The following is a 16,671-nucleotide window of genomic DNA, read 5'->3' as shown; positions in this document are numbered from 1 at the left end:
GACAGGTTCAGGATGCCGTAACGTGTGTGATCAAGCTTAGATACTGAAGTTGAGGAAATAAGAAACTAACAAACCTCCATTAATCATCTCCCTGTCCACTTATATTCTGTGTATGTTGCTTATATCTACATATAATTGTTTATATGTGTACTCATAGCTACATTAAATAGGTACATATTTATCAGGATTTATATTTTTATAACTATGTTTGCTCCCTTGATTATACGTTATTCTTCCCAGACTTAATGATTGTTTCTTTCTTTTCCTTCTTTCCTTTGTTCCTGTTCAGGTTTCCAGTCTGGCCCATCCAGCTGGGATTCAAGTGCTTGCTGTCTTTCTGGGTCTATAGCTGCAGGTAGTAAGCAAAGCCCTATCCTGGAACTCTGAGCTTGGGGTGGCCTCGACGAGAGTCACCCAATAGTCCTTATTTTAGACATCCTTTGGGCCTTTCAGCAAAAATATGTACTAGGTGTGTGAACTTTCATTTTATGTCTTGAAAATTAACTTCCTTTCCTTCTCAGTCTCCCTTCTCTTGTCTAGAAATGTCCTGAGTATACCAGGAGTTTCCAGTCTTTCTTCCCTGGCCTTCCACCCTGTGTGTGTGTGTGGTGTGTGTGTGTGTGTGTGTGTGTGTGTGTGTGTGTGTGTGTGTGTGTGTTTTATTTTAAATCCAAGAGATATTTTTCAATTTCATTTTCCATCTTAAATAATATTTCATAATGATTTTGGGGCTCATTTTGAATATTTCTTTGTTCTATTTCTTCTAATTAAAAAATGATTCTTGTTTTTAGTATTTTCTGTCACCATCAGCATCTATATTTGATCCATTTACTTTCCTTCTGGTTTTTTTGATCAACCACTTTCACATGAAGACTTCTTTTCATATGCCACAACAACAGGCTACTTTTTGATGTTTTAAGATAACAGAATAAACCTCTGTGTGGGACCAGGGTTTGTTTGAACAGGGTACCAAACCACCCACTCAGTGCAAGAGAATTGGTGGGGACTCAGTTATTTGCTTGGGGAAAATGACATTAAGATTACAATAATGACTTCTAGTGTTGCTTGGTTTCTGGATTCTGCATATCCAGAGCATTTCCCTATTCAACTAAAATCAGTTTTCCCAGTTTGAAGCTAAAAATGCCATGTAGACATTTAACACAGCCATTCCTACAGAAAGGAACAGACTCTGAGTTGAAGTGTCTACAGGGCAAGAAGCCATGCATCTGACCCTGTCCATGGAAGCTAGCAGCAGCTGTGGCAAAGGTCTGACGGCCAGTGCCAGCGACTAACATCTGGTGTTGGATGGCAGCATCACACTCCCTTTGTGGCAGATAAGTCATGTCTCATGTACCTAGCCTGCTGTGTTCTTGTCAGCTTCCAAGTCCTACAGCCTTCCCATGACTATCAGGTCAGTAACTGACTTGTAAACTCTCCCTGCTTCTTTAGATGAAAAGGCTTCCTCTCTGCTTGGAGATGCACAAATGCCAGGATCCCCAGCCCATATCTCCCTAGAGAACAGGAAATGAGCTTTGCCAAGCCCAGTAGAATTCCTCCACGGCAAGGGGCTCCAAGTTTACACCGGGAAGTGATCTTGGCCCTTATCTGTGATCCATCCCACATTGAGTGTGACCTTCCAAGGACTCAGACCTCCAGTCCTGTGAAGTAAAGGGGTCGGTGCTTTCTGCAATCTTTAAACCCACTCAAGTCTAAACCTTTGCCACCATGAAATTAGTTACAACCAAAACTGTTGATAATTCTACCATCCTACTTCTTTTCCTTTTACTTGCCCTTGAGTATTTTTACCTTTTGTCAGTAACAATGACAAACAGGGAAGAGAGATGCCAATTAACATAGAAGCAGCATTGGTGGCCCTCAGTGCGTCCTATCCAATGAGAATGGTTGAATAGTGCCACTCTAGACTTTACAGAAAATGTTTTAATTACGAAATGTGCAAACATATAAATGTCCACATTAAGTCACCCAGACTTAGAAAATGTCAAGATATATAATGTCAAATGTGTCGTTGATGAGAAAGAAATAAAGGTCACAGCTACAATTCCAACTCTCCAGAGACTCGTCTCTGAGGGGACTTCTCACTCTCAGCAGACACAGACATCAGCCAGGAATGCCGACAGTAGCCAGTGTGGTGTGATCCAGTGTGGTGTGATCCAGTGTGGTGTGATCCAGTGTGGTGTGATCCAGTGTGGTGTGATCCAGTGTGGTGTGATCCAGTGTGGTGTGATCCAGTGTGGTGTGCTGGAGGAAATGCTTTGCTCCCAAACGCTCTCTGTGCATCTCTTCTCCCATGTGAAACCAGGACACGTCCGCACTGCTACAGGAAGACACAGACCCTCCTAGCAGCTTCTAGACGTTAGTATTGTTTGATAGAGAGTATGGAACACCATTGGAACTTACTGAGTGACATCTGGACTGTTCCCATTCTTCTGTATCACTAGAGAGACAGAAGGACAGTTATTTCGTCACCTTCTTTGGGAACTTGGAACATTTTGGAACACCATCAGAGAACATCTAGGTGAGATCAAAGACATAGATCAAAGAACAGAGTCTTGGCCTACTAACTGTGCTGTCCCAAGTTCAGTGCCCAAACCCCACCAAAAGAGTCAAATTGACCTTCCAAGTAGACGTGCCATATAAGCAGCACTGTACACACAATGCCAAGTTTCCTAACTCCACCTCTGAACTGATGCCAATAGGAAAATGCAGGATATCATGTTGTTGCCTCATTGGTATGGCACTGGTGGAGAATATCAATAAGTTTCTTAATTTAATCTACTGTGTCTTGCCCACTTATTTCCTAGGTCACTGCCTCTTTGCTATAATTTAGAATATATCTAGTACTACAGATGTGAATTTTGCATTAGGTAGGGGTGTGTGTGTGTGTGTGTGTGTGTGTGTGTGTGTGTGTGTGTGTGTGTATGCATGCATACTTTCCCCTGTCTAAGCTTTGTCTGATTATTGTTTAAAGTATACCTTCTCACTTCCCATTTAAATTTTTTTTTTTTTTGAGTCGGGGTTTTAAGTATTCCAGGGTGGCCTCAAACTCTCAAACCAACTATGCAATCAAGACTGGCCTTCAGTACCTGATCCTCCTGCCTCTAATTCCTGGATGCTGAGACCACAGGCATAAGCCAGCACATCTGGTTTATACAAGTCCATGCTAAGCAAGTACTCCACCCATAAGAGCTGCATCCCCGTACTCATTTGAATTTCTGAAAAGGTCAAATTTGTAGTCTGATCTTTCTATATATTTTTTAAAATACTCTCCCATTTTCCAGTGCTAGACACATTTTCCTCTATATGTTTAAATGTTTCTTTTCAAAATGCATGCCTTTAATTCACCCCAAACACAATTTTACTTGCCGCATTGTCCTACAACTGCTTCTTGTAGCCGGCAGTACTTTGTAATTACTGATAATAATCACAACATCAAGGACAAGTCCCTCTGTGCCTGGCAGCCTCTCCTTCTCTCCTCTCCAACTCCCCCCAACTCCATGTCACTGCTATAGCAATTCAAATATGACAACATTATAACAAATCCTACTGACCCCATCAGCACCTGCAATTAAGTTTAGAATCACTGGTCATGTTTCTTGAAAAATTCTCTTGGTTGTAGCATTTTATTTTTTAAATGCATGCATTTAAAAAATAATTTGGGGAGCACTGGGTTCTTTTAAATGTTGAAGTTTGCCTTCAGTAATATATAGTAATATACAGTAATATACAGTAGCTCTTATTTCTTAATTCATGAAGGCACTGTACCTAGACCCAATGGCACAAATCTGTAACTGCAATGCTGGGGAGGGTCAGGAGGAGGACAGCCTAGGTTACATAGGAAGACCTCATCTCAAAATGCAAAACAAAGCATAAAGAAACTATATAGTCTTTGTTCTGTTTATTACAGGGTATATTATAATAATTTATTGTTATGACAGTAATTATGGAATCATTTTTCTATTGTTCTACTGCTGGCAAACTTCAGACTTGGTGGTCTTTTAACTTCAATCACATTAGTCCTGCTGCTGATTTCTTCCTTGAGTTATTTCAATAATTTTCTTTAAGATAATACATTCAAAATGACATTTCTCCCATTTTTATTACAGTATGAGATAGCTAGTAGTTAACAGGACAAACTTTAAGACACACTGTTAACTTTTAAAATAACGTCGTTCTACTCTATAAACATGGTTATGCAGGAGAACACAGAGTGTATGTGAAAAGATAAGAAGACAGAAGAGATGGAGGGAGCGGAAGGTTGATTCTGAGAAGGAAAATGTTTCCTCCTTTACAAGTATTTTTGTTATAAAGAAGCTTTATAACTGTGCTGGACATCACATGCATTCATTCTCTGTGCTTTTTATTAAATGCAGTGAGAGCTCAGTAACAAAATTATGAGAACATGTCCAGTGTAAAGGAAGGGCAAAGCCTCCCTTACATGAGCACTGCTTTACAATGATAAAGGATTTGCTGGACAGCAAATGAAGTGGCTCTACTCTAGGGAGCCTGCCACATTCACTAACCCAAGGGGAAGAGTGAGCTGCAGCTGGACTCAACAGCATTACTTCGTGTGGAAAGGGTAGATTACACCTGGGGCAGAATTTTTTGGAAACTCAGTGGAGTTTGGCTTGATTACCAAATTAGCTAAAGACTCTTCAGTAAAACATTAACTCCCTTCCCAAAACCAGACTTAGGAAGCTTACACATGAAAATAGTTCCAAAAAAATCCTCTGAATTGAGATCTCCAAGGTCAAGAGAAATGGAAGTCAAACAAGAATAACATTCACAGTTAATCATATAAGACAACAGGATTCGGAAAAAGTAAGGAAAAGAACAGAAAAATGAAAAATACCATGTCAAACTGAACCCTGTAAACAGAAACTCAAAATAAAATAACATTTGGACAAAAGAACTGACCCTCCTCACCATCAAGTGATAGAGTGAATTAAATTCAAGTGCTCTTGCTGGCAAGACAAAAAAAGAACATGGGGCGGAGAGCAAAAGACAAATCGTTACCCCAAGATCAGAGCAGGAGAAGGTGTTCATTATACCTATAAAGTAACTTCTGCCTACTTAAGAGTCAAGTGATTCTTGAGTCTTAAATGAATAGAGAACTAATAAAAAGAGGGAAGAGACTGCTGAAAAGTAAGAGCTGACAACAAGCTCAAGAGAGAACAAAACATCCATAATAACCCCTTTACTAACATTTATTAACACCAGAGCAAAGACTTCTGCATGACAGGTAAGTACTCTCCTTCTAAGCTACACCTCTAGCCCTGTGATGCTCTGAATATGAATGGGTCCCATAGGCTCATATGTTTAAAGCTTGGTTGCCAGGGAGTGGAGCTCTTTAAAAGGATTAGAAGGATTTGGAGGTGTGGCCTTCTTAGAGAAAGTATGCCATGGGGGTGGGAGCCCAGGCCAGGCCCAGTCTCTCTCTATCTGCTGCCTGTGGATCAGGAGGTAGCTCTCAGCCACTACTCCAGGACGATGTGTGTTGTCATGCTCCCCACTCTGATAACAGACTAAGCCTCCAAAAATGTAAGGAAGGCCCCTACTAAATGCTTTCTTTTGTAAAAATTTCCATAACCATGGTGCTTCTTCACAACAATGAAAAATAACTAAGACAAACCTCAACCTTCCATGCTGGAGGTGGAGGTGGCATCGCGGTAAGTGTCTGGGTAGTAGTTATAAGGTCCTGGGTTTGATTTGTACCACTTAGTGGGGAGGAGGATGAGATGAACTGATATAGAGGAGCTACTATTTACTGTATGTTTACTGTGTGCCGGTGAGTATGAGGAAGAGTTTATACTTAGGGATGCCTCAGTGGGGAAATGGTTATTGAGCAAACGAGATGACCTGAATTTAGACACCTGGCATCCAAGTAATGGCCAGGTACGGTGATATACAGCTGCAACCCTAACACTAAGGAAGCAGACCCGGAGTTCACTGGATGTCCAGTGTGGCCAATCATTGAGCTCTCAGATCACTGAGAGACCCTGTCTCAAAAATTAAGGGGGAGAACAGTTGAGGACGCCACCCACCTCTGGCACCAGAGTCTGGGGATACATCTTCATTGTTAGAATACTTGCCTAACATGCACAGAATCAGAGCTTGGCCCTGCGTGAGCTACAATGGGGAGAAGAGCAGGCCCTCGACCAGGAGTTAACTAGAAACACTTAGGAACCAACTGAGTAAGGATGCCAAGACAAGTGCCTGAGACTGATAAAAGCCATGAATGGCTTCATCATGAATGACAGTAGAGGACGGTGAGTCAGAGCACAGGGCACTGCATCTGACAGAACAGAGTACAAAGTGGCAACAATGTCTGAAATCCCTGTCACAGCAAGACAGACAAGAAAGGAGATTCATGGCTAAGACAATAAGGTAGAAGACACCAGAGTCCCGAACCTCAGGAGGCCAGAGTAAGAACTGCTGTGTTCAATTACAGCCTCAGCTATGTACTGAGGTCAAGGCTAGTCTGAAATAAAGACAGAAAAATGTTATTAACAGAACTCAGTTTATAATAAAACAAACAAAAACTCAAAATGCAACACACTGCTTTCAAGATATAAAAGTCAAAAAACTAAAAATTAAATATTTAATAAAATTATATTAAAACAAAAAGACAGGAAGCAGTAGTACTAGTTCTCAAGTTCTGTCCTTTAAACATGGCATCTGGTGTCAAGTAACATGTGAATTCAGAATATACTCTATACATAAAAGAAAAAGGTACCTAACACTAGTTACGCTACCATAATTTAATAAATATTGTATGTTTCTATTCTCCCCAAAGGGGTTCAAAACTGAAGGAGGATGTAAAATGTCCCCCCTTGTATGATGTTACAGTTTAGAAAGAGAGCAACAATAAGTTAAAAAGAACAACAACAACAACACATCCCTTTGAGCATAAAAGGAAGTTAACACCACACATGCCTGCAAAAGGTTAAGAACAACCGGGCACCAAAGCAGCTCCTGAAACGATGTGGTCCTGCAGGACAGTGTAAGCTTCAAAGTTGTCAGTACAGAAACAGTTACCTGTGAGCTCACTGCAGACTCACCGGTGAGTTAGATCACGGCCAGTTCACCTGTGCTGCTCTGTGCTGATACGAGTTGAAACAAATCATCTTCCTGGAGTTTTATTGCCAGTAAGAACAAATAAAATATCAACATACTGACAAAAAAAAATTCTTTTAAGAACTACAAATTTAAGCAGGGCAGTTGCAGCCTGTGCCTTTAATCCCAGTACTCAAGAAGCAGAGGCAGTTGGATATGTATGAGTTTGAGGCCAGCCTGGCCTACAAAGTGAATTCCAGGACCAAGACACCCAAGAGAAACCCTGTCTTGAAAACACCAACCAAAAAACCAACCAAACACCAAAATAAACAAAAACCAAATCAAATTAAAAAAATTTACCAAGTATGTTTTAGTTTAAAATTAAGCAAGACCAAGTTCTCCGTGTTCCCCCATGATATAATTAACAATAAGGGAGACTCTAAAGCAGAGTATATGTTACCCTAATATCTGAGTCCCCTAGAAAATGGCAGTCTGGCTAGAGAAAGGTGTCTAAAAGAAGAGTCTCAAGAACATGCTCCATAATTTATTCTAGGAAATCAAGAATCAAGAGAATTCAAAGGTCCAGGACTTCTAAACACATCTGAACACAATGTCCTCAGGCCCTGAGGTAAGGCACACTGCCCTCTACCTGAGCCTGGCCCTCTCTCAGCTCTTCACCACAGATTACTCACTTGTTCTGGCAAATGTGTGGAACACTAACCTAGCCCCAGAGAACAAATCGGTCTCTAAACCACTCCTGGTCTGATGAATGGAAACTGAGCAGAAGTCCGCATCACCCCCTTCTTGGCTCACCAAAGCTCCCTTGTGGAAAGGACAGGCATGGTCAGGGCTTGCTTTCCCCTTCTTTCTCTTGGAGTTCAGGATAGATAGAAGAACAACAGACCAGCTTGACAAAAGATACCAGTGGAATTAAACACAGAGAGAGCTACCAGGTCCCCAGAAGTATTACCAGATGCATGTGTCAACCTGAGAGTATTGATTCTGAGAAGGCAAACAGTATTTGCTCAAGGTGCTAGCCTGGCTTGTCACTGCATTCCTAACTGATAGGACAAATGCACCCAAACACATAACTAGTTTTCACTCATGAATAGTTGCTTGTAACTAATATTTTGATCAAAGAGCATGTTTAAATAATTAATAAGTAAAACATAACAGATGGGTATATAAGTGATAAAAATCAATGGTAAAGGTGTACCACAAAATCTAATTCCTATAGTAATGCCACTAAAATGTACAAAAAATGTTTATAAGACGCATAAGCTTGTATATTAATAAAAAGGTCTCTGCCTGTATTTCAATAGTTACCTAAGGAGAAGGACAGCGTGGTTCAGAAGAGTGAAGTCAACCCTCCCACAACCATGTAAGCTCACTCTCATGGGAGCACTCGTACTCTAGGAAGAAGAAGGCGCCTCATTTTTCAGTCATTAGAAACATGTTTTTGGAAAATTTGAAATTAACATTTGGTTAGGAAGCAAAAACAGAAAAGTTTTTATCCTGTTTATAATGATGAATCCAGCCCAGAATACTCCAATGATGAATTAAGAACTGGATACTAGTTTTAAAGGTTCTCACTGTTCTATGCTTATATATCAGATAATAAAAGGGCACAGTGTCTCATATTGTCATCTCTAAAAGCTTATTACTAACACACATGATAAAAATCATGAATTCATGTTTTTTTTACTACAATCTTAATACAAATTCTGGTTTTTCATTATTTTTTTTTTCCTGGAAGAATCCAGCGCCACTGTGGAGTGGAGGGGGTGGGGTAATTTCTTTAAGCAGTGTGCACCACAACAAATGCCTGGGACACTGTTCATGCCCCCCTCCTCTGTAAAAAGTTATCACTGAACTTAAGCAGAAAATGGAAACACACTGACAGCTACTGCTAGTTTGTATGCATTTAAAATGCTTCAAAATTAGCCAAGACTAGAATATTGAGATTTAAAACCTACATTTTCACTAGCCAATCACCCACAGGGGTGTTTGCCTGTGTGGCTCCAACCACCTCATGGTAGGTCAGCAGAGCCAGCGTTTCCCTGGGGTGCCACTGGTGCTGAACCTGGCATGCTGGCAGTGGACCGCAGCCTTGCCTGTGCTCTGTGCAAGCCCTGTACCAGTAAGCCCTCAGGCCCCGCTGAGGCCCTTTTCTAACTCTGATATCTCAGAGCTCTCCATGTGCTTGCTTTCATGTCTCCCAGAAGCATGTGGGTGAGGCTAAGGGTGCAGCTCAAGGGGAGAATCCTGGTCTAGCCTCTGTCCCTAGCACCCGGCTTATTCAAAGAATCAAACAGTGCCACATGAAGAGCCAGCATACATGCATTCTGTTGCCTGCTCTCTGAGTGATGCTCTAGGAGATGCATGATCCCTTCCACAAGCATCTTCTACATCTTCCCTTAGCCCACAGTTCACTCATCTGTCTGTCCAAACTACACTTGCTGCTAATTTTCCAGGGGAGCATATTTCAGAAAGCGGGCCCTCCCTACCATGAGCCCCACATTAAAAGCAATATCCCATTTCATTGACAAAGGTTTAGGGAGGAACAGAACAGAGGAAAAAAGAACATGAAGAAAAATGTTTTCCAGTTCAGTCACTACTGCTTTTAACCTAAGATGCCTTTCACAGTGCTTAGCTCCACGGTGATGGGAGCAGATGAACGAGCACTGGACGAGCAAATCCCTCAGGATATTTTAAGGTTCCTAACGCAAAGCTTAATATGGAATTACAGAAACATGTAAGGTGGAAATAAGACTTATACTTAGTAATGGTGTAAGTTGAACAATCTTTAGAATAGCTTTAAAATGTTATATTCCACTTATAAAAATAAAATGGAAAACAAAAAGGATTTTGACTTCATTTCTAAACTAAAGAAAACATTTCAATATCTAGAAGAGTGGGTTTTACCTGCGGTTGCCTTCAGTCTTGGCAGTATTCGGGAACATCCATGGTCACAGGACTGAGAGCAGGAGTGTGTTACTGGCATCTACTGGGAGGATGCCAGGATGCTCCAGGACAGTGGATAACTCCACAGCCAGCAGAGCTGACCCCTAGCACCTTGGTAAAAAGCCACAAGCAATGACCACAGTGCTGAGGGAGAAAAGGCTGTCAGAATCTAGGGACTCACTGGCTACTGTACATTCCAAAGCCAGTGGGAAACCCTGTCTCAAAAAATAATGTGGTAAGGGACAGCAGCAGACAGTTGCTGCCAAGCTCTGGCTCTTTTAAGGGAAACAGGTGAACCTGCCCACACTCATACTCAATGAGAAAAGGCCTCTCAGAGCTGGCTATAAAAGGAGGCATTCTGGGCTGACTAGAAAATGAGCAGAAACCCCAACACATGAGCAGACATTATGTCTGAGGTAAAGTAAGCTATTGTGGCTGGAAAAAGAGGGGGACTATGACATAAGATAAGAAACAGATGGGTATCTGACTACGAGAAACCTGGAGACTTTGAAAATGGGGTTAAACTTTAAAAGCAGCGTGCCTGGAGATGTAGCTCAATGGCAGAGCAGTTGCTTAGCACGCATGCCTTGGGTTTGATGCTGAGTACCATTAAGAAAAAGGAAAAGGAAAAACAGAGAACTGGAACAGGCACACAGTCCCAGTTCTTCAGGAAGTTGAAGCAGATGGATCCTTTGAGCCCAGGACATTAAGGCCACCCAGGCAAGAAAGCAAGACAAGACCTTAGCTCTATGCAGAGGTTTCATCATAAAGGGGTGGTTGGGTTCCAAGCCCTGCTCAACATGTGTCCCAGCAGAAGGAAGTGAACAGGTCTGGGTATTAGCGGTGGAACCTTTAAGACATGCTGCTGATCAGCTACGGTTTAAAGCTGAATCAAATCAAGAGCAACTCCACAGCACTCAGCTGGAGCAATGAAGTGAGAGTCTTCCATTCTGAGTGAGAGAGAGACAGCTAGAACACTGACTGCAACAATCGGTAGCCTTTCTACACAGCAGGGTTCCTAGGTACCAGGAGGAGACCTTCACCCCAGACAAGATCTCTCCCCAGGAGGTAACTGAGCCCGCTATCCATGGGAGTGGGGCACTCGGGAAGATAGATGAAGTACCAGTCTGAACAAAGGCTGAGCAGAGACACAGGACTGGGAGTCAGAGAGAGGCAGTATTTAATGTTGTGGAACTAGGGTGACACCCCTCAGGAGTGGAAGGAAGAGGGCACAAAACAGACCTGGCAACTTTTCATAGGCCAAATTACTTAAAGGCACTGACTCCTGTCTTATAGAGAAATGTATAGTGCCTATACATTGAAGACTATGCCTGCTGACTCTGCAGAATTCACTAGAAAGTCTGAATGCAAAATAAAGTGCACATGTCGGATGCTGTGCAAGTCACCTGAGGCTCTGTGGCTTAGACCTTGAGCACAGATCTTCCAGAGCACACCACCAGCAGGTGCATAAATCAGGCTTACCAGCTTGACGGCACAAGTGGCCTCTTTTTCGTCCTATTTCCAGTCTCACTTCCCATTTTATCTAATAGTCTCCAGCAAGCATAACCCTCAGCACCCATAATCAAAACACAAAACATTTTCACCACTTAGCTCAAAGGACACAAGTAAACTCCTGGGGAGAGAGGTCATCTGAGAGCACAAGCTAGTCAGCCACTTGGCCACTCTGGGCTGCCATTTAACTGGGTGCACTGGTTTTCACAGAAAAGGACAATCACTCATGCCTCAACAGATGGTCCATTTAAACTAGGAGATTAGTACAATGTGTTTGGTAACCTTTGTTGAGTCACTGCACAGAAACCTCTCGATTGGTAAATTTGTGACTATAACTAACAAGTGTCAGTGGCTGACTTATCTCTGTCCAGTGAATCTGGACAGAGATGATTACAATGAGTAAAACACCTAAATGATCCAGAGAGGTCCAGAAGCCTGGGATAGCTGTTGGAAGAACTAACAAAGAGCTCTGAGCTAGGAAGGATAAGAGAAGGAGGGGTTGGGGATTTAGCTCAGTGGTAGAGCACTTGCCTAGCAAGCACAAGGCCCTGGGTTTTTCCACAAGAAGGGAGCAGTAGAGGAAAGAAAAGTGAGCATATGAGAAATGAGAACCTCCCAAGGAAAAAGACTTGGTACCGGGAAAGGGGAGATTTCAAAGAGAAGCAATGGCAGGGAAAGGACCCCATCAGTGACTGAACCCACAGATCCACTGATGCAAGGCCTTCTATGACAGTGTCAGGGGAGACACTGCAGACCTTCTGCCAGCACACAGGACAGTCAAAAGCCACATTACCAGGTTTAACATAACTGAAGTACCCACATTTCTATGTAAGGAAACTCAGAAAAAAACTGGGGACCTGCAATGGACTAAATAACCTTGGCCAAGGGAGAGGCATAGTTAGAAAGTAGGTATGGCCCTGCTGGAGTAGGTGTGGCCTTTCTGGATGAACTTTGTCACTGTGGGAGTGGGCAATAAGATCCTCCTCCTAACCTTGTGGGAGCCAATCTTCTCCTATCTGCCTTCAGATGAAAATGTAGAACACTCAGGTCCTTCTGTAGTACCATGCCTGCCTGGACACTGCCATGCTCCCTCCTTGATGATAATGGACTGAAACTCTGAAACTGTAAGCCATCCCCAATTAAATGTTGTCTTTTTAAGCATTGCATTGGTTATGGTGTCTCTTCACAGCAGTAAAACCCTAAGACTGTGACCAAAGCTCTGAAGAGAAAGAGCCTTGGTTCGAAGAGACCAAAGTCTTCATTCCCATCTCATGGCCTCTCCCTCCTCTCCACCCCATTCTGAAATAGAAACGTGTTGGTCTGCTCTGCCCCTCGGCATAAATGCCAGAAGACACACATGCGAGCTTCTCCAAACCACACGTGCCTCAAGGGAGACGCATCAGGAAGGGGGTGCTGTTGTCTGCAGACCCTGCTGCTGCAGCACATAGATCCAAAGGACAGGCATCTGGGGACAGACAGACAAGACTCCGGTCTGCTGCCCACTAAACTTCATGGGATGTACTGCCTTCTGAAGGCAGGTTTCCCTGTGACAGTGTCAAAAAATTACTCCCGAGGCAGTCATTCTAAGCTGTGGTTCCATCTCGAGGAGTCAAAGAATATTAAAGTTTTCAGAACAAAATCTTAATTCACTAGTTCATGGGGGACCAAACAGCAAAACCGTACAGATAGTTGTAAACTAACCCACAGGGAAAACTAGACAGTTCTTTGTCTTGTCTTAAACTTAAGAGAAAATCATTCCTTGTTCTCCAGAAAATATAGAACTCCCAGCGGAAAATTAAGGAAGATTCTTTTATTTTTATTAAGTTCAACTGATTTCATGGTTTCCCTGCAGAATTAACAAAAGAGGGATTATTCTGACAGAAAATTAGAATATTTTAAAAGCAAGCTTATTTCTAGTACATCAGCCACTCAGTCAAGCTCTATGTTAACTGAGAATCAACCATGGAAACTGACCAGATGGTGAAAAGTTAGCTGTGGTTCAAAAGCCACCCTGAGATCCTGATCAGAAAACAGGGCAGCCATGTGAACAGCTGGAGAAGCAGTGGCAGGCTTCAGTTGTCATGGGGCAGCAGACCCTTTATCTGGACACTCTTCCAATCTTCTTCCCAGCTCCAGCCACTCTGCACTGTCGGCTACAGCTCAGTCCACTGATAAGGAGGAGGAAGGAATGCTGCTGGGAACACAGGCCCGGGTGAAGGAACAAGACTGAAGGCTGAAAGACCCACTGAAGACAGTCTGCATCAGAATCTCATCCCCTACACGAGCCTACCGACGGTGTGCCTGTACCTGCCGATGGTCTATCTGTCACGGTGTGCCTCTACAGGAACAGCAACTGCATGTAGCCCACTGACTCCCAGACTGCTGGAATTCTAGAATCCATGCAGCAAACGAGCAGCTAGGCTGCGTCCTCTAAGTCACTACCATCCTAGCTGAGAGGAGTTAACTGAAATCAATCTGTTGAATGTTGTTCCATAAAACCATCCATGCATACAAGACAAGAGCTTAAAACCACCATACTAACTAATCACACAGCATCTCTGTGTACCACACAAAGCCACTCAAAGGACAGCAGACAGCAAAGGCAGCTAGGACTTTTATCATTTATTTGGTGATAGGTCTTATGAAGCCAGACCAGGATTATAGGAGTATGCCACCAGGCCAGGCTCAATTACTGTTTTTAAATGATAACACTTTGAATTGAAATTAAAAGATACTTTCCACAAGCATTCAAATGAGACACCACAAAAGGCAAAGCTCCCTAGGGCAGCTTGCATTCCTTACTTGGAAAGCAGGGAACAAAGCTCCCATGTGCTGCTTATGCTGCAATGTATCTAGGAAGAGACTCCGGGTGAGCACGGCTGTTGAACTCAGACATGTAGAAGCAGCACACTGGAAAAGAGGACTGTGGCATTCGAGCCACTTTTAGCATTTGTGAAGGATGTCAGAGAATAAATACCCCACAAAGGATACTTTCCTACCACAGCAGATATCTGAAATCCAGACAGTAATAATTCAAAAAGTTATACACGTAGCACGATGGAATGCAGTGGGGTAACCACAGTGGATATTCCTGCACGTTCTCCGTAACATAGCTCTGTTAAGTTCGCTAAACTATTACAGCACAATGGAAGGGAGCACAGGAGAGAGGATGAAGTAGAACAGACAGACTTCAAAACACCAGAGGGGTGCAGACACTCGCTTGCTCAGCCCTCAATTGCTGCCACACACGGGCTCTCAAAATCTGCCTTTTCTTTTCTGTCTTTATTACAGGAGCAGAGCAACTTCTCCAAAATTACTGGCCTCTCTACTTAGCAGCTGTTCATGTGGTGCCTCACAGAAAGACAGACCGACACACACACACACACACACACACACACACACACACACACACACACACACACACTCTCCCTCTCTCTCTCTCTCTCTCTCTCTCTCTCTCTCTCTCTCTCTCTCTCTCTGAGGGGCGGGGATGGAGTAATATACCCTAAGCCTTCGCACAAGGCTCTCACGGCTGTCAGTCTCAGGACATCCTGGGGAACAACTGGTGTCCCCGGCCCTGCAGTGGTGTGCTCTGAGTTCCATGTGAAGATGCCATACGATGACATCAGTGATGGCCATGTCTGGGTGGTAAAGCAGAGGTGGTTTTCAGCCTTCTGTTTCTTTATTGCCTACAGTTCAAAAGTATTCGTCATTCTACACGGAAGCTCTTCTAATCTCTGCTCCCGGGCTGTTAACTAACATTCTGATACTTTGAGCAAGTGCACTAGAAAGTATGCTAGTTTAAATGATCATCAAAGTTCAAGAAACTGTGTGATGGCCCACACCTATACCCTGAACACTCGGTGACTCAGGCTCAAAAGTACCAGAAACGTGGCACCAACCTAGCCTCAGCTACACTGGGTTACAGGACGGTCTTATAGTAAGAACCTATTGCAAAAAACAGTAAACAGAAACAACAGGGCAATTAGAGAACTCAATCCCAAAAAGATGCTGGAACCTGGACCTTTAGAACCAGATTTCACATATGAGGAGATAGTTTCCTACTGGCTTCTTCACCTTTAAATGGAGTCATGGGCTCAAATATTCAGACAAAACAGAGACAGGGGCAATCTGAACAGACTTTGTTTTGAAGGGCTTTCCAGATTGCAGAAGGGACCCCTAACACCACATACCAAACTATCTTAATTATAAATGGGGCTGGGGGTGAGGGGCGATGAAAAGAAAGTGGTAAGTCGTTCTGGGATCAGTCTTCATTCAGAAAAACTGAGAAGGCATTTGCTTCTGGAGATTAACTAGAAATTCTCGCTATGTGCCTTTCTACCCACAAACTTTAGAATTCGTGGCTGACCTTTACACTCAGTGCACCCACTAGCAAGAGACATTCCCCACACCATAGAGAGACAATTTACTCAAGTGACTTAGACAGTATCGACTGATGTCACGTGGTCACTAATGGTAAACACTGCACTTCCAGTCAGCTACTAAGGTGCTGGCTAGTGACTCAGCTATTCCCACAATATACAAACTAGGGGCACTGAGGTTGAGCGATTTGCTTGTGGTACTACAGAATGTCTCTTGGCTCCTAATTACAGAAAGAGAATGGCTGTGAGGTTAACTCTAAACACGTCAACAAGTCTGTATGAGAAACAGGATGTTCTTAGTGAACAGGCATTTTTTATAACAGTCTAAATCCCTAATCCAAAGGCTTTGAGATTTCTATTTGAAAACAGATCTCAACTAATAAATTTTATCAAGAGTATTTACTAGCAAAAAATATTTACTAATCAGCTTCTTAGAAAAATCACCCTAAAATCTTGTAATATTAATTTAAACAACTGATTTTCAACAACTCCAAAATAAATGAGACAAAGTCTCACCAAAAAAAAAAAAAAAAAAAAAAAAACCCAGCCCAGCTCACATGCATGCAGTACAACACAGACCAAGCACTGGATTCACGTACAAGTCACAAGGCAAGTTAAAGTTCTCTTCTACTTCCTGACAAAACACAGTCCTCTCAGGCACCCACCCATATATATTCTATAGGGGAAATAAAATGTGTCTACACTACAGAGTCAACTTGCATTACAGGTGAGGGGGTCT

General features: G+C 42.7%; 2 protein-coding genes across 5 annotated transcripts in view; both read right to left on the bottom strand.

The window, feature by feature from the left end:
* The window catches only part of LOC148005380 (uncharacterized), a 168,564-nt gene that overhangs the window by 11,161 nt on the left and 140,732 nt on the right, over positions 1-16,671 (bottom strand). Inside the window, exon 5 of one of the 4 annotated variants that reach the window (XM_087555119.1) lies at positions 2,419-2,455. The exons of 2 other annotated variants lie outside the window; for them this stretch is intronic. In XM_087555119.1, coding sequence (XP_087411245.1) covers positions 2,419-2,455 — 37 coding nt within the window. Of the gene's footprint in view, positions 1-2,418; positions 2,533-16,671 lie in introns of those variants that run through there. One more of the 4 variants, XM_087555121.1, reaches the window with a different exon arrangement.
* Positions 1-16,671, bottom strand: part of Sipa1l1 (signal-induced proliferation-associated 1 like 1) — a 279,472-nt gene that overhangs the window by 122,136 nt on the left and 140,665 nt on the right.

Source organism: Rattus norvegicus, chromosome 6, assembly GCF_021556685.1.
Source record: "Rattus norvegicus strain SHRSP/BbbUtx chromosome 6, alternate assembly SHRSP_T2T, whole genome shotgun sequence".
NCBI classification, from domain to species: Eukaryota; Metazoa; Chordata; class Mammalia; order Rodentia; family Muridae; genus Rattus; species Rattus norvegicus.
The sequence above is the reverse complement of the archived record's forward strand: the minus strand, read 5'-3'. Positions and strand labels throughout refer to the sequence as shown.